At 42.1% G+C, this 22,338-nt stretch overlaps 1 protein-coding gene across 1 annotated transcript in view; it reads right to left on the bottom strand.

Moving 5' to 3' along the window:
- Positions 1 to 1,171: 1,171 nt before the first annotated feature.
- The window catches only part of EPHA5 (EPH receptor A5), a 262,453-nt gene continuing 241,286 nt past the window's right edge, over positions 1,172 to 22,338 (bottom strand). The window contains exon 18 of the mRNA XM_044447269.1: positions 1,172 to 1,277. Coding sequence (XP_044303204.1) covers positions 1,172 to 1,277 — 106 coding nt within the window. The remainder of the gene's footprint in view (positions 1,278 to 22,338) is intronic.

Here is a 22,338-nt window from a genome sequence, read left to right as displayed (position 1 = left end):
CTTCAAAAATGATAAAGATGCAAATAATAACTGTTCCTTCCCTAGAATAGCATTCTGAATGTTTCTGGTGTTATTGAAGTCATGTACTCTGTGCTCAAAAATACATAATTCAGTAGCCTGGTGAAATGATGCACATTTGCATAATTTTGCACAACAAGTCCTGCTTTTGGTTGGGGCAAGAAGCTTTGCAGGGCACTGCATAGGAAGCTGACTCTGGGAAACTTTGTGGAGCTACCTCTTTCTGCTCCTGAGAATTCTCAGTATATTTCCAAGTATAGTTTTACAACAGAAATGTGTTTTCCCCCAGCCCACAATTGAAACAGATATCCTTCAGGAAACTGAATTCTGGAACCAATACCAAATATTGTGCTCCTGTGAAATATGCCTGCATTATCACCAACAAAAGCACGAGTTTTGTCTGTGCACTAAACTGGACAAAATTTTATATGTATATTGTACATGTGTCAGTCTCCCAGTCCCAACTATAAAAAGAAATTCATTAGGAAAAGGGAGAACAAAACACACCCTGTATTGCATTGAACATTGATCAAGAAATGTTTGTACAGTGATTTCTAGGGATCAGCTACTGTGTAACAGCATTACATTTTTAAAAATGTACAAAACAAGAAATCTCCACAAAGAAATAGTCTAATATTGCTCTTTGACAGTCTTCCCTTAATGCTGAAGATCTGAAGCAAACTTGAGTAAACTGTCAGTTTCACTCAGCCCACAGATGGCTGGAAAATATTTCAGTTCAAGTAAGTCCATGGGATTTTACAGGGTTTTTCATTTTCATTTTCAGGGTGGTTTGATGTGTTTTATATATATGTGTGCATATATACATATGCATATGCATATGCATATACATATACATATACATATACATGAGAGAGCTATTTATGCCATGTACAGACAAGGTACTCTGCAAAGGGTTTTCTTGCTAAAGCCAAAATTATTAAATCTCTGATGTGGTGCATCCCCATGTCTACAGCTGATGCCCATTGAGCTAACTTCATGATGAAGTCATCAGAAGGTAAGTTCACTGTGCATAAGTATGTGGCTGGAATTTCTGTTCCAGAATTAACAAATTCCTCTTTTTTCAGCGCTATGTTTACAAAGTGCAAGGTTAATCACTTGAAGAAGTGACAGTTTAAAAATAATAATTAAAAAGTTACAATGGCACCATCCCATTTGGCAGCTGGACCTTCATTTCTTGAAGGCTGTTCATTATCTTCTTCTGGTGCCCAACAAGTGTGACTCCAAGACGCCTCAAATCCCTGCATGAAGAAAGCACACATTGATTCCAAAAGGTTGATTCACTGAGAAGCTGGCTGTATTTGATCACCCATGCATTTTTAAAATTATTTTTAAATGTCAGTGTTCTCTAGCCATACCACTTAAAGCACTTTACTGTAAATGTTAAGTATTACTTGGAGGGAAAATTCTCCATTCCCCTTCCAAAGGACTTTGCGTCCCTCAACCCAACTCAGGCATCCACCTAAATTTATCTTGGAGTTAGAAGTGGGGCAATGAAGTAACCCAGGTCCTAAATGACAGAGAAGGGCAATATCTCAACTCAAAGGAGGTCTTAAAAACTTGAGAGTGGATCTGCAATTAAGTTGAAGTATGCAACTTCCACATGAGTTGTTCAGGAAAAGGCTTATTGAAGTCCATTCTATCAAGAAGCCTTTGCTACAAGCATTTCAAATGTCCTGACTGTCAAAAGTATTATTAGCTACTCACTTTTCTTAGTGCTGAGTCATGCTTTTCAGCCACTTCATCATGTTGTGGCAGTTTTAGGGTACATAGGGACACATAAAACTAGTTCCATGATGACTTGCAGTGGCTCAAGCTCCCAAACCCCTTTGCCTCACATTTTCTGTGGCTTGGGTTGTCCAAGGACTTTCATTAATGAAAACATGCAAATGATTAGTAATACAAGTGAACTCCACACATGTGCCCTTCGTAATGCCAGAAAGCCAAACAAAATATAATTAAAATCTCATTGAGCAGGCTACTTCTGAAAACGGTTTGCTGAAGGTGTTTAAGCAGAAGATGGATGGCCACGTGTAGGTGCACCCTATGCCGCAAGGGGTTGGACTAGTTCAGAGAGCAGCAACTGGGTGTCTATGAATGCCACTCACCTGCACTGCCACTTCTGCCTCTTGCTGAGTTCAGGAGTCAGGAAGCAGGAAGTCATCCAGTCAAAGGACTTATTCTTTCTGCTGGCTTTCTGCTTATTTGTTGCTAAGGTCCATTTATTATTTATTTATTTTTAATGGTTTGATTTGTATGCTTCCCCCTTAGTCATAGGCTCTCTGGGCAGCTCACAACAGTTAAAGCAATGAATTCAAACACATATCACAATAAAATGTAATAATTAATGGTAGAAAATACAATCCATTGATTGTAGAAAATCCATAAAGCTAAAAATGAATAAAATAATGTAATGTAATATGAGAAGGGGACATAAAATTAAACATACATATATTAAGCTCTTTAAAATAGCCTAAAAGTCAAATAGAATAAAATAAAATTATACATAATAAAATTAACCAAAATTCTCTAGCACTGAAATCATAATATAACAATAGCAAGTAACAATGTAAAAATGATTAGAACCATAAAACCAATTATCTCACCTGTCAAAATGGTTGCAAAAAAGGAATGTTTTTAATTGATGTCTAACAAATAGAGAGAAGGTGCACAACAGGAGGCAGAAGCAGCAGAGGGGTTTGAGTGGTGGGTAGCAGGGGCAGGAATAAGAAAGAAGCGAGCAGGAGGAAGGTGGGACAAGTAAAGTGGGAACCCTGGAATTGGGACAAAAATGTAAAATGCATCAATGTCCCCCTTCCAAAATAGTCAAATGTGGCCATGAGCCTCAAAAAAATAGCCTGCCCCAGATGAGATGATCTTGGAAGCCCCTTCCAAAACTGATTTATAACCCCCCCCCCCCCCCGCCCAATTTAAAATGTTTCAGTAGCCTCTCATTCATTATCCTCTCTACCAAGTTCTGGATATTTCTCACTCAGCAGTGCTTTTGTGAAGCTATATTTAGGTTTAGTGACAAATCCTGTATTGTTTTGACACGCAGCACCAGGCTGGATTTGATTCATGTTGAAGTCTTTAGAAGCTTCCTTAGACATTTTGGGGAAAACTTGGTCTGCCTCTAGTCATTCTACATTCCTGATGCCCTCTAAATTCTCATGTTGTCTCTTCCTTTGCAAAGCGAGGGGAACAAAAATTGCTGCATGTAGCATGCCAAGGAACTGTAGGTCACCACAGACTGCAGCACACATATTTGATATTTGATGGATGCTTTTCAATTGCTGTCTAAAAACATTGCATTCCCTTTAAGGCATCTCAGCCTAAAAGCAGAATTCTTTAACGCATATAAATTATGTGCATTGAATATATTTGTCCATTTTCTTTGATTTTACATAAGCAAGTTTGAAATGTTTACTCTTTGCCAAAGTGTATTCCAGTTGCACTAATTAGTGGGTACACACATCATAAATAACTTGGCCTGTGATAGCTTAGTTCCTACAAACAACAAGTAAGTTTCTACAAAAGCTGGTAACTGGATGGTACTGCAGGTGGAGATTCTCATGGCCAAATGTTCCACCCTTCAAAAACAAACAATAACAACATCCTTTCTCTGCATAGAAAACTACTAGTCCCAAGGATGTTGGTCTAGTTTTCTTCCTAATTCATCTGAATAAGCTAGAATTTTATGTGGAGGAAACAGATCTATACATTCAGTCTGAAGTGATACAAAACTCTGGCACTTGAGATTTCACCAAACACTGCATGCACACTGACAAGTATATCTTTGTACTTGAAACTTCTAGTGTCTTGCTTTAAAAACTAAGAAAAAAGAAAAGCTGAAATATTCAGCAAGGGTTTCACCCACTGCCACATTCTGTAATTTCCTGGAGTTATCACTGGACAGTGCTGCCACATGGCTTGGCTTTGCCAGATTCTGGTCATATGCCCTCTGTGAGCCAAATCAGATATGAGTTTAAATGTGTATCTTGCAGTTGTGTCTTAAAGTTGTTCATTATAATGGTGTGCAGGGACCCTGGCCCAGATTAGGACCTCAGTGTCTGAGGATTGGGCACCTTGCACCTACTCTAGAGTGAAACCGCAAATAAGACTAGACACACATTCACAGGGATGTCTGCTTTGTCTACCCTTTCTCATGCACGCATACGATGTGTGCAGCAACTCCTACACTTGCTACCTTCTAAAGCTTCTCCCTGCTCCTTGACTGAAAGGAAAGGTGCTCATAGAAGACAGTGGAGGAAGCCAAACATGGTGCACATGTACTGGGGCACCAGCAGCATATTCCCCCTGCACCCACCAGCCTAAAGATGGCTGCCAATGTCCTCATATCCAATACTTTATTTAGAATATCTATATTCCCATTTTAGAGTCTATCAGGCTTTTCAAGAGACTTATAGAAGATTCACAAAAGAAATTTACATTCAACTGTAAGACAGGAAGACAAAATTACATGTTGATGGAATGAGAAATACTCTGGCAGCAGTCTATGTCCTTGTCCTTTGCCTGAGGTTGAAACAGGTAGCAACTCCCCCGCAAAAATCATAGAAACATAGAAACAGAGTGAGTCAGAAGGGGCCTCCTGGGCCATTTAGTCTGACCTCTGGCACCAGCCAGTTCTGTTCATGACATGTCCACCATGTGGACATCCAGCCTATCCTTGAACACCCACACTGATGGGGCCTCAACGACCTCTCGTGGAAGCCCATTCCACACCCTCGGGGTCCTGACTGTCAGGAAGTGCTTCCTGGCATCTAAATGGAACCTTGGTTCCCTGAGCTTTGCTCCGTTGGAGTGTGTCCTGCCTTCCTCTGCAGGGGAGAACAGGTCTCTACTCATCTCCATGTGACACCCCCTCACATACCTGTATGTCGCCAAATCCTCTGAGGCAAAGGAGCAGTGCTAAGCCAATGGAACTCAACAGACTGGGGTGGCAGGGACACAGTCACAGTTAAAATGCCTTGGTCTTGAAGCTAGAAATCCTTTATTCAAAATACCTCTCAGCAGCAGATGTCATTTAAATGCAGGCCCTGACACACATGCAACCAGAATCAGGTCTTATCTTCTAGTGCATTGCATGCAGACACATTGTCCCCATAGGCTGGATTGGTATTGGGGAGAATGGGGTGGAAGAGAGGAAACAACACAGTACACAGCAATTCAAGCAAGGCAGGCCACAGCTCAGATTTGTACAGCTAGCAAAGCAAGACAGGCAGACAAAGCTGTTGTCTCCAAATTCCTGCATGTAGTCAGAAACAGTGTGGTCTAGAGATGAATAAATCTTGGAAAATGGAAATCAACAACACATTCATTCCTGTGAATGTGGCCCAAACCCTTAGGCTTGGCTCCAATATTGATGTGGCATCCATAGAAAGGATACCAGTGATGGTAAAGTGCTGCCTATCAAAGATACACTAAAACCTGGCTTAAAAAACCCCACACAAAACAAAGCAGAGCCCCTGTATGCAACAGGTCCCAGCATCTCCAGGTATGTCTGGAGGAAAGCCTAGAGCAGGGATGGGTAGGAAATTTGTGGCCATTTCAATAATTTGACCCACAACTCCTGTAAGCTGAAGTCAGCATAGCCACTGGTGTGGGGTCATGGGAGCTGTAGACCAAAACATCTGGAGAGCCCCAAGTTACCCTGGTGTGGTAACCTTCAGTTTCTTATAAGGCAGCTTCCTGTGTTCCAGGAAAAATTACAAATCACCAGCAAGTGGAACCCAGAATCTGTCACTGGCAGGGTTCACAAGTCACAACAAATGTGTTTCCATTGTTTGTGGCTTTTTGCCCGGTTATGCTTGAAAGACAATCAGGTTCAGCATCGTGTCCCTCCTGCCATCTGCCATTCTCTTCCTTCACAGTCTGCCAGGCAGGCACTACTAGGAGGAATGAGGATCCTCACTTTGACAAATGAGATCATGAGCTGAGTTTGACTCACTACCGCTGTCAAGCAGCCTCTGCTGTGCAAACAGGGCTTGTGCGCTGAAGTGCAGCACAGACGAAGTGAAGCTGTTCAGGCACCCTCCCCTTGTGCTCCAGAGGGAACCACTTCATCCATGTCCATGCAAAGGCGGGGGGGGGGGAATCAGCTGGGCCTGCAGAAAGAAGCTGGGCAGCACTGTACCACTCAACTCATTTCCTCTGTGTCCTTTCTGCATGTATCGGAGCACTGCTTCTCATGAGCTGCTTTTTGCAAGAATTCAGTGAGCAGCTTTGTGGAAAGCAGCAGTCTCACTCAGCTGATTCCCCCTCTGCCTCCACTGCACAGGCCAGAACAAAGCTCCATATGCTCACGAACAAGTCAGGGGAAGGAAGCAGCTGTGCACCAAAGAAGATTCCCTCAGCCATGTTCCTAAGCCGGTGTCTACAAAGGTTGTGGACAGCTCTTTGGCAAGAGAATGTGGGGAGCAGTGCCACCTCCCCATCATTGCCATGGCCCAGCTGCTTCTCACCTCTGTCACTGGCTCACAAGGGGCATTGCAAGGCGCTTTGCTCTTTCAAGAGAGAAGGGCAGCACAGAGGAATCCACTGTGACTTGCTGCCCCCTACCAGGAACCGCTGCCCAACTGCTCACATGCTGCAGCGCACAGCCCATCACACAGTGGATTCTCGCTGCTCCTGCTCACTTGGGAGCAGTGGCATGAGAATCCACTGCGCAGCACTGCTCTATTCCTAGTACTGATGCCTGCTCCTGTCCAAGGCAGAAGGAGCACCAGTACCCCTGACAGTTGCACCAAATGGTAGCTGTCAGTGGTGCACCCTGGTTAGCTGCTTCACAAAGCACCAATGAGCCACTCTTCCCACAGTGGCTCTATGGGCCTGGTCTCGGTACCACAGCAAGTTGCTTTCTGGTTCAGATGACAGAGGAATCAACTGTGCTAAAGAGAAACAACAGAACAGACTAAAACACAGTGAAACACCAGGATGGAGTTTGGACAATGCAACAGACCAACCACAGCAGGCCAACAAAAGTAAAAAACATTGTTGCTTGTCATGCCCCATGAACCTGCCAACTAGACCTATTGCAAGTATGTGCACAATTTGACCAGTAGAAAGAAAAAATTTAGAATGTATTATCGTACTTCATTGTCAGGGTTCTTTGAATTTCATTTGAATTTCATATCTCATTGGTTTGAGTCAATACTCAGGAATGCTGGGAGTTATCATCAAAAATCTCTGGAGGACACCAGGTTGGGAAAGGCTGCTCTACAAACTGAGAGAAGGATTAAAAAAACATCAACTATTCAACTGTTGGTTTTAACACTTGACACATTGACCTGAAACCCTTCCCCCCCATAACGACTAGTTCCAGGTTAATTCATAAGAACCAGAGTCATGTTCTGCTGAAGCAACAAATTTGAGGCTGCAGCAGGCTACATCCTTCCCCAATGAGCTTTGCTTTTGTCATGAGAAGAATCCATGACCAAAACACTTCCTGTAGTATTTGCTCAACTTTGTGAGAAAGTCAGAGCAGAAAAGAAACAGTTGAACTGTTCCAGGTACATAATTTCCATGACTAGCCCCATGTATATATGCACATTAAAGAATCCACCTATGGTAACTTTAGCCCTGAAGTTCTAACTTCCCCAAATCTGGCTGCTTAAATGAGGAACAGCTGAGACTCTTGGATTCCTGAAAGACTTCTGCCTAAGCTTGTTCATCTGCTCTTGTTGTTTATCCCCTTCCTAACAGCAGCACAGCATCAAAGCTCTTCTTGAAATAATCTTCATGTCACAGAATGAAGAATGAGGACTAAAAAGCAAGAGCCGGTGAATTCTTGATTTTCTTTTTTCTCATGGAATGAAGGTTTTTTTATTATTATAAATAAACATTTATTTTGAAACAAAACAAAAACAATTACAACAACACAGAATACACACACACATTTTTACAAATGTTCAGAGCTGTCCACTGGATGATAAGCAACAAGGAGTTCTGAATTTCCATGAGTACATATCTTTCAAAAGGGAGATGTGAAGAAGTCCACCTTTTGTTGTTAGCGATTACAGTTGAGCCATTACTAAAGAGGCCAGTCTCAGAAGCTAGCTATTCTTGAGGTTGTTCTGGCAAAGTTATCCTTGCAGAGAGTAAGGGAAGAACTCCAAAGACACTGAAAGCCACCCGAGACAGTCCTCATGCTTAGAAAGTAGTTGTTCTCTCTCTCAGTGGTAACAGTCTTCCAGATGGAAGCACAGGTGGAAAACAAGGGCATCCATCTCCTTTGCTAGAATTAGAACTGCACAGTAAAAAAAATGTTGGAACAAGGCTTTTTCTTGATGTAGCATGAATAGAGCACAGGACTTGGGCAATAGCTACAGGCACACATTATTTTTCAGAGGGCTGTTATTAGAAAGGAAGATGTGTTAAGACTGTGCATTTAAGCAGGGCCATACTAGAAGAAGGAAGGATTCTGACTGGACTACAGAAAAGAAGCCACTGAAATTTTACAACTGTTTTCGGTGACTCAGGTGGACAGTTCAAAACAACTTCCAAAGGTTCTGTTTCCTGAAAGACACAAAACAAAACCCTTTGAAGGAGTCTTAAGCTGTACACTGAGAAATAAAGAACACATTTTAAAATTTTGGTTTCAGTGACACAATTTAGACTTACTCACCTTTGTATCACACAGCAGACACATCAGTTCTGCTCCTTGCCTTTTATTTGTAGGGCAAGTGTCTTCAATTAAGGCAAGTGTCTTCAATTAAGTAATTTCAAAACTGTAACTAAGGTGAGTTAAAATTGCAGGATATGGAATCAGGAGAACTCACCCATGAATTTTACACTAAGTTCTAACAATGCTATTTGAAGGATAAAAACTATTCTGAGATGGTTTTCATCCGATGCCTCTAAGTCCCAGCTCTGGAATAGAATGCACTTATTCAACAGAGCACAACACATTCAAATGCAAAACCTATTTCATTTTCTTCTCTTTTGCAAATGAAGCATAGTATGGTTTTTCAGAAAATGTTGAAGGTTCTTTAAGTTTTAGTGTAGGCTGGGGCATAGATCTTCTTTCAACCCAAGGACTGTATTCCAGTAGTGGACAAAGAGAAACAGCAAAAATAACATCATATTATAGTTTGATATAGTGGTACTTTGGCTCAGGAACTTAATCCGTTCTAGGACTCTGGTCGTGACCCAAATTGGTCGTGAGTCAAGTTAAATTTCCCCATAAGGTTCAGTGTAAATAAGGTCAATCTGTTCTGTAACTTTTAAGCAGAAAAATGTGAAGCAAAGTGACAAAGAACAACAAAGATCGTGGCCATCTCCCCCCCCCCCCGCCCCGAGCACAAGCGTGGCCATCTCCCCGCCCCACCAGAATGACAGGCGTGAACGGGGTGCGCTGGGGGAGGGAGAGACAGGCGCAAACGTGGACACGCTCAGGGGGGACAGGGACAATCATGCAGGGGGAGGAGATGGCCAAGATCGCGGTTGCGCTCATGCAGGAAAGATGGGTGCAATCACGGGTGCACTCCTGTAGGAAAGATGGGCACGATCTCAGCCATCTCCCTCCCCCCGCCCCCAGCACGATTGCGGCCATCTCCCCACGGGGGGGGGGATGGGGAGGTCGCGGTCACCATCCAATGCGGAGTTCGTGACCTGAGTCAAAACTTTTAAGAAATTTTTGTGCGCGACCTGATTTGGTCATGAACTGAGGCGTTCATGAACCGAGGTACCACTGTACTCTTACCACCAGTGGGGGGTTTCAATCTTTTAAAATGGGGAAAAACTGTGGAACCACCAAACTGTCAGTGTTTGGAGGAAACGGGCAGGTCCAGAAGAAGTGCCCCGACCATCCTAGATGCCTGGATGGACAGACTGGGTTCTGCAAGTGGGATGGGTCAGGCCCCTGGGCTTGAGTCAGATTCAGCATGCCTGGAGCTAAATGCTTTTCTTTTTCCCACCACATTCTCAGGCTTTTAACACTTACAAATTGTGAGAGCTTTGAAGCAGTGAAGATGATTTATTCTGCTGGAGGTTCTTCTAAACCAGGGGTCAGCAACCCGTGGCTCCAGAGCTGCACGTGGCTCTTTCATCCCTCTGCTGTGGCTCCTCGTCACTCAAAATATGTGTCACAACAACAAAGTGTGACACCCGCTGGCACGCAGTTTATTGAGCTTTTCGACCCCCGGTAGGCCAATCATGGATAAATCCAAGAAAATAAAAGTTTCAGAAGGAAACAGAGTGTTTAATGGTACGTGGGCAGATTCATTTGCTTTCACTGCTGACGAGACTGGTTTACCAGTACGCTTAATATGCGGTGAGAAATTGACAAACAACAAAAAGTCGAATGTTGCAAGACATTTCCAGAATAAACACACAGCCTTTGCTGAAAAATATCCAGATGGAGATGAGAGAAAAAAAGCCATTTCAGAACTGATGCAGAGGGTTGATCTGAGCAAAAATCATAATTTAAGTTTGGCTTTTTATTTCATAAATACGAGGAGGACTCAAATTGAGTATTTTATTTGAAAGTAACCTTCAACCCAGCATCTCTTTTTTTTGGAGTTCAAAATGTTTTTGTTGCATGCAGAAATAAAAAATTGTTTTCTCTGTAGCAGTTCATTGATTTCATAAATGCAACACACTATAGTTTTTTCATACATAGCATAAAGGTAAAAAACGATATATGCAGTGTCATCTTCAGTTTAGAAGTCAAAAGGGTTTTGCAGCTCCCGGTGTTTTGTTTTCTGTGGGAAACGGGTCCAAATGATTCTTTGAGTGTTTAAGGTGGCTGACCCCTGTTCTAAATACTTCTTAATGGTTCTTAACCATTTTCCTGAATTTTCTACCAAAATGTTGCTCTGAGACAAAAAAGTGAATGGGAAAGAGTTTGCTTTATATGAAGCATCTGAGGAATTCTGAGGGAGGCAAATCATTTTATTAATATTTTCATGGAATACCACACATTCATACTCATTTATACATGGACACTGCACCATCATCTGTTAGCCATGTCAAGTGAAGCAAAAGTGCATATGTGAAACCGTGTGTTTTAGGGTATTTAGATATTGGCTTCAAAAACTAACCGGTAGGTATGGCAATACTGGATTTTAATTTACCAGCCCATTGCAACTGTTTTCAAGAGCAAATAATCAACTCAGTCAGGGTGACATGACTTCATAACAAATCTCAAACAAGACATTTCAATTGTAAAATTCTACAACTGCATCCAACCCATAGTCAGTTTATATATAATGTACAAACTGGGCCAAAGAAGATGCATAGCTGATGCATGATTTCTCAGTTTTTGCTTCTGCTTTAACATCTTAGGAATTTTGCTCACAATAAAACTGAATCATACTCTTTCAGCTAATGAATATTTAGGGGTGCATGATATATGTTAGGTCTTCTGAAAGAGGAAAAAAAGAGATACTGATGCAGATCAGTATCTTTGCTACACCTCTACATGACTCTAGTGCTATACACAACTCTGGCGCTCCCACAACTGGAGTGCTGTGTCCAGTTCTGGGCTCCACGTTATAAGAGAGACATAGCCAAGAATGGTAGCCAGGTTGGGAGGGTTGGCATATGAGAAGAGATTGAGGGAGCTGGGTCTTTTCAGCCTGGAGAAGAGGAGACTCTGAGGGGATCTTTTAGAAACTTATAGGTTTGCTTGTTTCCATTTTTATGCTGCCAATTGCTTTAAAAAGTCCCCAGGCAGCTTACAAAATTATATAGATACATTTTAAAATATAAAACAAAATATTTAAAAGCCTTAATTTTAAAAACAATCAAATATAATCATAATACTTTAAATAGATGGAAGGGAGTCAGGATCAATTAAAACAGATATTAAAAAGGAACATATTTGTCTGGCATCAAAATGAAAATAGTGACAGCATCAGGCAAATTTCTTTTGGGAGTTTATTCCAGAGGTGGGGGAGCAGCCACAGAGAAGGCTTTTTTCCTATTTGCCCCCCCCCACACACACACACACATATTTGGGGATGGCTCCTGTAGAAGAGTGTCCTGTTTTGATCTAAGGAGTCAGGCAGGCTCATATGGGTGAGGATGTCATGTGGAGGAGGGCCGTGACATGTTCTTCCCTGCAGTGGAGGGCAGGGTGAATTACAATGGGGCAAAGCTCAAGGAACCAGATGCCAGGCCCCCGATGTTCAAGATTCCTAGGATATGGAATGGGCTCCCAAGGGAGATGGTAGAGGCCCCATAAGTAAGAGTGTTCAAGGTAAGTTTGGACAATCATATGTTGGGGATTACATGAGCGGAGCTGTGGTAGGGGTCAGACTAGATGGCCCGGGAGGCCTAACTTGCTTTGTTTCTATGCTTCTTTGCTAGATCAGTCAGCTGGAAATGGCTGGGAGTGGAGGTGTTTCTTTTAAGTTCAAGTTGGGGCTAGATGTGCTTCTTTTAAGATGCAGAGATAAAGGGAGGAGTTTGATAATACTTGTGAAACAGATTATGGAAGTCAGCAAATGATTATGCTAGGTTTTTATGTTTGTCCAAATTTAATCTTGGCAGTGGTATCCTGGGGTGCTTCTAGATGGAGGATTCCTACCAATAATAGTGAGGAAGTATTTTGTAGAAATTCCTCTATTTTTCCTTATCAAATGTTCTACGTCAAGGAGAATAATGGAAGCAGGGGTAGGAAACATAAAAGGACATTAAAATAAAAGAACATAATTGCCCCCCCCACCAAAGTAGCAAAGCACTAGTATGATAAAAGGCTCCTCTGGAACCATAGAGGCTCTTTCTAAAAACTCTGTTGACTGGACTGTGACAACTGTTATGCTTGCAAAATAATCAATACTACTCATATGAATAAATGGATTCCCAAAGAATCTAAGCTCAAATGGCAAAAACATGAACGCACATTTAAATGGTTAGGGTTGCCTGGAATAAAGATTAAAGTGGCAGCCCAATCCCTTTCTTCTTGCCACTTCCAAGTGCAATGCAGGGAGGATAATCCCTATTAAAAACAGACTTGCCTGATATTGTTGTGAGCACATTTTATTCAAGACCTTTTTATTTCTGAATATATGATCCTGTAGTACCTGTAGTCTAAGATCCTCAGACATCATCTGATGTTTACTCATTTCACAAGTAAGTACATGTTGAAATCCCAATTAACGCATTACCAACAACAGATGTGACAAAAGGAGAAGCAACCAGCACACTTCTTGCATCTGTGTAAGCATGCAATGTACACAAATTGGCTCTCAAAATCATCTGGATTTCCTCATGGAATGACAACAACAACATTCCACAAAAGCTGAAAGGCAAATAAATCTGACTGGGTGAAAATTACTCCTGAATCAAACAGGGCCCAAATCAACTACATAGAGGACAAGGGTTAGAGATGAGGAACTTCCAGGAACTGTCAAAAGCTTGGGACATCTACTGGGAAGTTCTTCAGACTTGTATGAATAGGAACAGCACAAGTGCATGACTGCACCCTGTTCAGCTTTGACTCTTCTGAACTTCTGTGGTTTCCAAGAGAATTGCTTGCAAGGAATTCACTTTGGGTGGAAAACCTATTGGATTTCCTAATTTTCAGCTTCCTGGACTCCAGTCTGCTTTGCAGTGGTCCAGATTCTAAACAAGCAGACCCAGATGGAGTCCCACATGCAAGCAGCACCATGGTTGGCCGTGAGGAATGGCAGCCAGTGCACCTGCTTGCTGTGCCCCTTTGCTCTATGTATTACTGATGCCACATGTGGAGGTACATTGGCCAGCAGGAATGGTGAATGTGGAACTGAAGGTCTGTGAATGCTCACAGGCTTCTTCTGGGCTTCTTCCTTTATCTTTGTGACAGGATTTGAGGTACTTATAGAGGGATAGCATGCCCCCTCCCACCCCAGTCTTCTCTTCTCAAGGCTGAACATGCCCAGTTCTCTCAGTTTTTCCTCATAGGGCAGTGTTTCCAAATGCTGGATCATTTTTGTTGACCTCCGCTGGACTATTTCTAATTTTTCTGCATCTTTCTTCAACTGTGGTGCCCAGAACTGGACAGAGTATTCCAGGTTAAGTCTGACCAGTGAGGAGTATAGAAGAACTACTACTTCTCGTTATTTGGAAGTAATACTTCTGTTAATGCATCCCAAAATAGCATTTGCCCTTTTGGCAGCTGCATCTTATTGTTGGCTCATATTTAGCCTATTGTTCACAATTACTCCAAGATAATTTTTTTCTTTTTTTGTTCAGTTCTGTGGAGCCACGTATTCCCCATCTTGTATCGATGCATTTGGTTTCTTTTTTATAGGTGGAGGACTTGGCATTTGCCCTTACTGAATCTCATTCTGTTGCCTTCAGCCCAGGGCTCAAGTTTATCAAAACTGCCCTGGATCTTCATTCTGTCTTCAGGGGTGTTTGGCATTTCATACAGTTTTGTATCATTTGCAACTTCGATTATCTTTCTTTGTACTTCCTCCTAATAAAGTTGTTGAAGAGCACTGGTTCCAGGACTGAACCCTGTGGCACCCCACTAGTTACTTCCATCCAATCTGAGAAGGTGCCATCGATGAGCACAATTTTGGATCCACCTAATAGTTTTTCCATCTAGTCTACTTTTTGCTAATTTGCTTACCAGAATGTTGTTTGGTGCTATGTTGAAAGCTTTGTTAAAGTCTAGGTAGATTATGTCCACACTGTTCCCTTTAACCGTTTGGAAGGTTACCCTGTCAAAAAATGATATTAAATTACTCTGACAGGATTTATTTTTGATAAATCCATGCTGGCTTCTATGCATTTTCTTCAAGGTGCTCACAGATGGATTTTTAAATAATTTGCTGCAGAATTTTTCCAGGGAATGATGTCAGACTAACTGATCTATAGTTCCCAGGTTCACCTTTTCCCCTTTTTGAAGGTAAGGACAACATTAGCCCTTCTTCAGTCATCTGGCACTTCTGTTTTCCAAGATTATTAAAAATAATAGCCAGTGGTATTGACAGTTCCTTCACTAGCTCTTTCCTGACTCTGGGATGGAGTCCATTGGGCCCTAGAGATTTGAAAGTGTTCATTCCATCTAGGTTCCTTGACGATTTGTCTGTCAATCTTGGGCTGCCATCTTTCACTTTCAACTTGTGCTTCTTCTTGGTTGTAGATTTTCTTGGGGGAGAAGACAGGCAAAGTTGGAATTGAGTGCCTCTGCCTCTTCCTTGTCATCTGTCATCACTCTGCCATTCACTTTAAATTACAGGCCAGTTAGCCTAACATCCATTTTGTGAAAGATGATGGGAAAGCTCATAATGAGGAAAATTCTAGATGGGGATGGGGGGTTGGCAGCCATGCAAGATGGCTTTTGCAAAAATAGGTCCTGCCAGACAAATCTTGTGGAATTCTATGACAAGGTTTCAAGGTGGCTAGATGGAGGGGACGTGGTGGATGCCTTTTATCTGGCTTTCAGCAGGACCTTTGACAAGGCATCACATGATATTCTGGTTGAGAAAGCGATGAGCTTCAGGATAGACTGATGCACTCTCTGATGGAATAGGACATGCTGGATGGACTGCAAGCAGAGAGTGTCTGTCAGTGGGGGATCATTGTGAAGAGTGGAGCCCCCCAGGGCTCTGTTCTGGGATTGATTCTGTTCAATTTCTTTATCAGTGAACTGGAGGCGGGGATAACCAGTCTGCTGACCAAATTTGCAGATGATACCAAAGCGGGGGTGGTGGCCATAACTGGGGAGCAAGTAGTCCAGATCCAAAAGGATCTGGAAGCCTGAGGAAGTGGGCAGGGGACAACAGAAAGGTGTTCAATGTGGATTAAGTGCAAGGTTTTGCACTTGGGATTCAGGAATAGTTGCCATAGGTACAGGTTGTGTGAAAAGTGGCTAAAGAGCAGCACTTGTGAAAGGAATCAGCAGGCTAAACATGAGTTAGCAGTGTGACATGGCGATTAAGAAGGTGAACACCATCTTTGGATATATAGCCAGAAGCTTGGCTTCCAGATTGAGAGAGGTGCTAGTACTACTCTATAAGACTCCACTGCACCCACAACTGGAGCATTGTGTCCAATTCTGGCTCCACATTATAAGAGAGACATAACAAGGACAGTTCACCATAGGGTCACAAGGAGGATAGACAGACAGGGCAGGAAGACATATGAGAGGAGGAGGAAGAGGAGCTGGGTTGAGGGAGCTGGGTCTTTTCAGCCTGGAGAAGCCTGGAGAAGAGGAGATCTTATAGTGACATATAGGTATGTGAAGGGCTGTCACATGTTAAAGGGTCCTGTTCTCTCTAGAGCAGGAGGAAAGGATGTGGTCCAGTGGAGCAAAGCTCAAGGAACTGGGTTTCAGGTTGGATGCCAGGAAGTACTTTCTGACAGTTAGGACCCCTAGGATATGGAATGGGCTTCCATGGGAGGTGGTGGGGCCCCCATCAATGAGGGTGTTCAAGGAGAGATTGCATAACCACTTGTTCGGTATTACACGAGTGGAGCTGACTGGAGTCATGGGTCAGACTAGATGGCCTGGGAGATCTATTCTGACTCACTATGTTTCTATTTTTGCTGAGTTTGTAAATGAGAAGATTCCCTGGCCTAATCAGAGTCAAGGCTAAATGTTGCCTGGCATTGCTAAAACTGGTCAGACCTCAATATAATTCTTTTTAGGGCCTAACTGTACTGTTAAAAAAAATCATACTGGGATTTCTTCAAAGGAATTCTGGGAATTGGTATTTGAGTAATGTGCTAAAAATACCCTGCTAAAGATCCTATCCCCATCATGGATCACTGCCTTGTAGTGGCGAAGGGGCTTGTGTAGCTCAATAAAGCTATGAGCTATGCTGTGCAGGGCCACCCAAGATGGACAGGTCATAGCAGAGCACTCTGACAAAGGCTGATCCACTGGAGAAGGAAATGGCAACCCACTCTAGTATCTTTGCCATGAAAACCCCATGGACAGTACCAAAAGGCAAACAGATATGACGTCGGAAGATGAGCCCCTCAGGTTGGAAGGTGTCCAATATGCTACTGGGGAACAGCAGAGGGCTAGTACTAGTAGCGCCAGAAAGAATGAAGTGACTGGGTCAAAGCCAAAAGGACACTCAGTTGCAGATGTATCTGGTGGTGAAAGGACAGCCCGATGCTGTAAAGATCTATACTCCACAGGAACCTGGCATGTAAGATCCATGAATCAAGGCAAGCTGGACATGGTCAAACAAGAGATGACAGGACTGAGCAGCGACATCTTAGGAATCAGTGAACTAAAATGGACAGGAATGGGTGAATTTAATTCAGATGACCATCAGGTATACTACTGTGGGCAAGAATCCCTCAGAAGAAATGGAGTACCCTTCATAGTCAATAAAAGAGTAGGGAAAGCAGTCCTGGGATACAATCTCCAAAATGAGAGAATGATCTCAGTTGGAATCCAAGGAAAACCATTCAACATCACAGTAGTCCAAGTCTAGGCCCCAACCACTGGTGCTGAAGAGGCTGAAGTTGACCGGTTCTATGAAGGCCTACAACACCTTATCATGATGGGGGATTGGAATGCTAAAGTAGGAAGCCAAAAGGTAACTGGAATGACAGGCAAGTTTGGCCTTGGAGTACAAAATGAAGCAGGGCACAGGCTCGTAGAATTTTGTCAAGAGAATACGATGGTCATATAGCAAACACTCTTTTCCAACAACCCAAGAGACGACTCTACACATGGATATCACCAGACGGTCAACACAGGAATCAGATTGACTATGTGCTCTGCAGCCAAAGATCGAGAAGCTCTATACAGTCAGTAAAAACTAGACCAGCAGCTGACTGTGGCTGAGATCATGAGCTTCTTGTTGCAAAATTCAGGCTTAAAGTGAAGAGAGTAGGGAAAAGCACTAGGCCACTCAGGTATGACCTAAATCATATCCCTGATGAATATACAGTAGAGGTGACAAATAGATTTAAGGAATTAGATCTGATAGACAGAGTGCCTGAAGAATTTTGGATGGAGGTTTGCAACATTGTACAAGAGGTAGCAACTAAAACCATCCCAAAGAAAAAGAAATGCAAGAAAGCAAAATGGCTGTCTGAGGAAGCTTTACAAATAGCTGAGGAAAGAAGGGAAGCAGAAGGCAAGGGAGAAAGAGAAGATACACCCAATTGAATGTAGAATTGCAGAGAACAGCTAGAAGGGATAAGAATGCCTTCTTAAATGAACAGTGCAAGGAAATAGAAGAAGACAGTAGAATAAGGAGGACCAGAGATTTCTTCAAGAAAATTGGAGATATGAAGGGAATGTTTCATGCTAAGATGGACATGATAAAGGACCAAAATGGCAGGCACCTAACAGAGGCAGAAGAGATTAAGAAGAGGTGGCAAGATTACACAGAAGGACTATACAAGAAAGAGCTTAACATCCCTGATAACCACGATGGGGTGGTCACTGACCTCGAGCCAGACATCCTGAAATTGAAATTGAATGGGCCTTAGGCAGTCTGAGAAACAACAAAGCTAGTGGAGGAGACAGTATTCCAGCTGAGCTATTCAAAATCTTAAAAGACGATGCAGTAAAGTGCTACACTCAATATGCCAGCAAATTTGGAAAACTCAACAGTGGCCACAGGATTGGAAAAGGTCAGTTTACATTCCAATTCCAAAGAAGGGCAATGCCAAAGTATGTTCAAACTACCGCACCATTGCTCTCATTTCACATGCTAGCAAAGTTACGGTCAAAATCCTACAAGCTAGTTCCAGCAGTATGTGGACCAAGAACTAGCAGAAGTAGAGGCAGGATTTAAGGGGCAGCGGAACTAGAGATCAAATTGCCAAAATACACTGGATCATGGAAAAAGCTAGGGGGTTCCAGAAAAAGATCTACTTCTGCTTCATTGACTATGCTAAAGCCATTGAATGTGTGGACCACAACAAATTGTGGCAAGTTCTTAAAGAGATGGGAGTACCAGACCATCTAATTTTTCTCTTGAGAAACCTATATGCGGGTCAAGAAGCAACACTGAGAACTGGACATGGAACCACTGATTGGTTCAAAGGAGTTTGGCAAGACTGTATACTGTCACCCCACCTATTTAACGTATATGCAGAGCACAGCATGAGAATGGAGGGGCTAGATGAATCACAAGTTGGAATTAAGATTGTCAGGAGAAATATCAACAACCTCAGATACGCAGATGATACTACTGTAATGGCAGAAAGTGAAGAGGAACTAAAGAGCCTCTTGATGCGAGTGAATGAAGAGAGTGCAAAAGTTGGCTTGAAACTCAACATTAAGAAAACTAAGATCATGGCATCCGGTCCTCTCACTTCCTGGCAAATAGAGGGGGAAGAAATGGAGGTAGTGACAGATTTTATTTTCCTGGGCTCCAAGATCACCACAGACAGGGACTGCAGCCAAGAAATTAAAAGATATTTGCTCCTGGGGAGGAAAGCTATGGCAAACCTAGACAGCATACCAAAAAGCAAAGACAGCACCCTGCCAACAAAAGTGAATATAGTCAAGGCTATGGTTTTCCCCGCTGCAATGTATGGCTGTAAGAGTTGGACCAGAAGGAAGGCTGAGCGCCAAAAGATTTAGGCCTTTGAATTGTGGCGCTGGAGGAGACTCCTGTGAGTCCCTTGTACCTCAAGGTGATCAAACCAGTCAGTCCTAGAGGCGATCAACCCTGACTGCTCTTTAGAAGGCCAGATACTGAAGATGAAACTCAAATACTCTGGCCACCTAATGAGAAGGAAGGACTCACTGGAGAAGACCCTTATGCTGGGAACAATAGATGGCAAAAGAAGAAAGGGACAGCAGAGAATGAGGTGGCTAGATGGAGTCACTGAAGCAGTCAGCATGAGCTTAAATAGACTCCAGGGGATGGTGGAGGACAGGAAGGCCTGGAGGAATGTTGTCCATGGGGTCGCGATGGGTCGGACACGACTTTGCAACTAGCAACAACAAAAAAAGATGCTATGGTCTTTACACAGAGAAGAACAGCAGTTCATGTTCTCTTGGGAGAGAGGATGTCTTATGTTTTTTGTGTGTGTGTCTGCAGTGTGAATAAGGGTCTAGTCTCTGTGGGCTTGAATTGCATATTTTTTTTTTCACAGAATGAATGTTGTCACATTTTCAGCATGTGACATTGATCCCCTGGGAAATTCCACTACTTTGAAATCCTTACATCCATATTCTAAACATATTACATGGAACCTGGGAACACTTGGACTACATTCTATATAAAACACTTAAGATGTGGGATTAAAACTTCATTGAAACCAGAGAAGATGCTGCATTACAAGTTTAGTTCCTTCTTGAGAGAGTACATTCCAGGTGGAATTAAGCACTGGCCAGGATAGATTTGCTTTAAAAATTCCAAATCTCAATAGATATTGGATTTATTTATGATGCATTTGTGTTAGTTTGCACACACTAGATAGTTGAGATTTTGAAAACATTTCTGTGGTATTCTGAAAATAATCAATTCTTGTGTCTATCAATTCTCAAAATTGTAACAAATCCTGAAATAATTTCTTATATATCTGTTACTTAAGAGAAATGAAAAAGGCATTTGCTATACTAGTTTCAGAATTCGCGGTATATTCCATAAGATTGGATTCATCTAAGAAAGAAGTACATGCAAGAATACAGGAGAAACCTGACCAAAATGACACAATTGCCTTCTTTGAATGACAGACTTTTTCCAAATATTACGTGGAGTAGCCCACCCATGACACAAAAAACACAGTACCAAGATACTACAAAATAACAAATATGGTGTATAAATTAAAAATGCATCTTTTGCTTTTTTTTCTTTTTAATCATTATGGTCACACTATAGAATGGAAGTAGTGAACTTTGTTCTTAACTGAAATTCTGTCATAATCTTGACAGCATAAGAAGGTGGAAGTCCCAGCAATGCCATAGGGCAATTTTGATCATAGGCAGCACTGACCATTAATTAGATCTTCAGGCTGAGTAGAATTTGAGATTCCCCAATAAAATGCAATACAATACAAACAGAAATAATGTGCAGAATATATTGTTTTCCTTGAAAACTGCTTGATTTTTTATTAGATTTTGTATACATCTGCTAGTGTTCATTTATATGTTTACACCAGTGTCATGCAAGCATCTTATTTGCTGCACTAGAATTAAAAATGCTGAATTCAGGCTGAAATATTAATTACAGAATATTGGAATCTGCTTGTGAGTTGTAAATAGAAGATCACCATGATTATTTGGAATCAGAGACTGATTCCACTGCACTGAGTTTTGGTGGAGAAAGGAACAAATTCACTCTGTATGCTTCACTGACTAGCTTCCATGATTGACTCTATCATGATTCCCTCTTCTTTAGCTGATCCAGTTGTAGGGAAAGTGATGTAGATTAGCAGAGTCAGAAAGCCAGGATATATTCTCTACATTTGACAGTTTAAAAGATTGTTCGTTTTGCATTTTCCCTCTGCAGTTGCATAAAAGTGTTCAGAAGGGAGGAAATTAAACAGACAAAGCATGCATACCTAACTGCAATTCAACCTGTTGGGGTGCCTGGTACAACCAGGATATTACTTGATTTCACCAAGCTTTGAGGGGAGAGAATTTTTTTTAAAGAAGTAGGTATGCAGATGAACACTAAAGTGCATAATAACATTTTTAAAAAGCCAACTAAACGTTGAAACGGACAAGGATTTTCTGAAGCTTAAGCAGTGCTGCTGAGAAGCATGATGAAATAAATAGTTGAGCCTGGCAAATTATGCAATACTTGTTCTAGACTGGCTACAGAAAAGTGAAGTGGTGAAGATGTTTGTTGGTTTCAAAATGCTTTACCTAAAAATAAATAGTGTGCAGTCTTATGCCACAGCTCACTAACATGCTGGCAAGGGTGTTCGTATAAAAAAATGGTTTCCGCTCATGGGCCTGCGTTTCTGCTTTGGCTTTCTGAAAACCTCCTAATCCTCTTGTATCTTAGACTATTAGACTAAGAGACCAATATTAGACATCAGGTGTAAGGGAATGTCTTAGCATCCTGGCTGTGTTAAATACTGCTGCATTTGACAATCTCAGATGCAGGGAGTGTATTTCTGTTTTCATTTTCTTCTTACCTGTCATGGGATCTCTTCTCTGCAAACTTTCTCCATGAGATCATTTCTCTGCTTCTGCAGAGAAGAATCTTCTGATCCCATGAGGGGAAGTTTAAAAAGAGAGGGTGCTGTGAAAGCACATTAAGGCTTCCAAGGCAGGAAGGGCTAAACAAATATACATCTAAAGTGCTTGTGAAGTCAAGACTGGAGCATGCAACAAAGGAGTATCTTCTTCAAAACTCTCACATTTACACCATGGTAGAATCAGGGTAAAAGTGCCTTTGAAAAGGACCAACCACC

This window comes from Varanus komodoensis, unplaced genomic scaffold (genome assembly GCF_004798865.1).
Source record: "Varanus komodoensis strain SLA01 unplaced genomic scaffold, ASM479886v1 scaffold51, whole genome shotgun sequence".
Taxonomy (NCBI): domain Eukaryota; kingdom Metazoa; phylum Chordata; class Lepidosauria; order Squamata; family Varanidae; genus Varanus; species Varanus komodoensis.
This window is presented reverse-complemented; position numbering and strand designations above follow the sequence as displayed.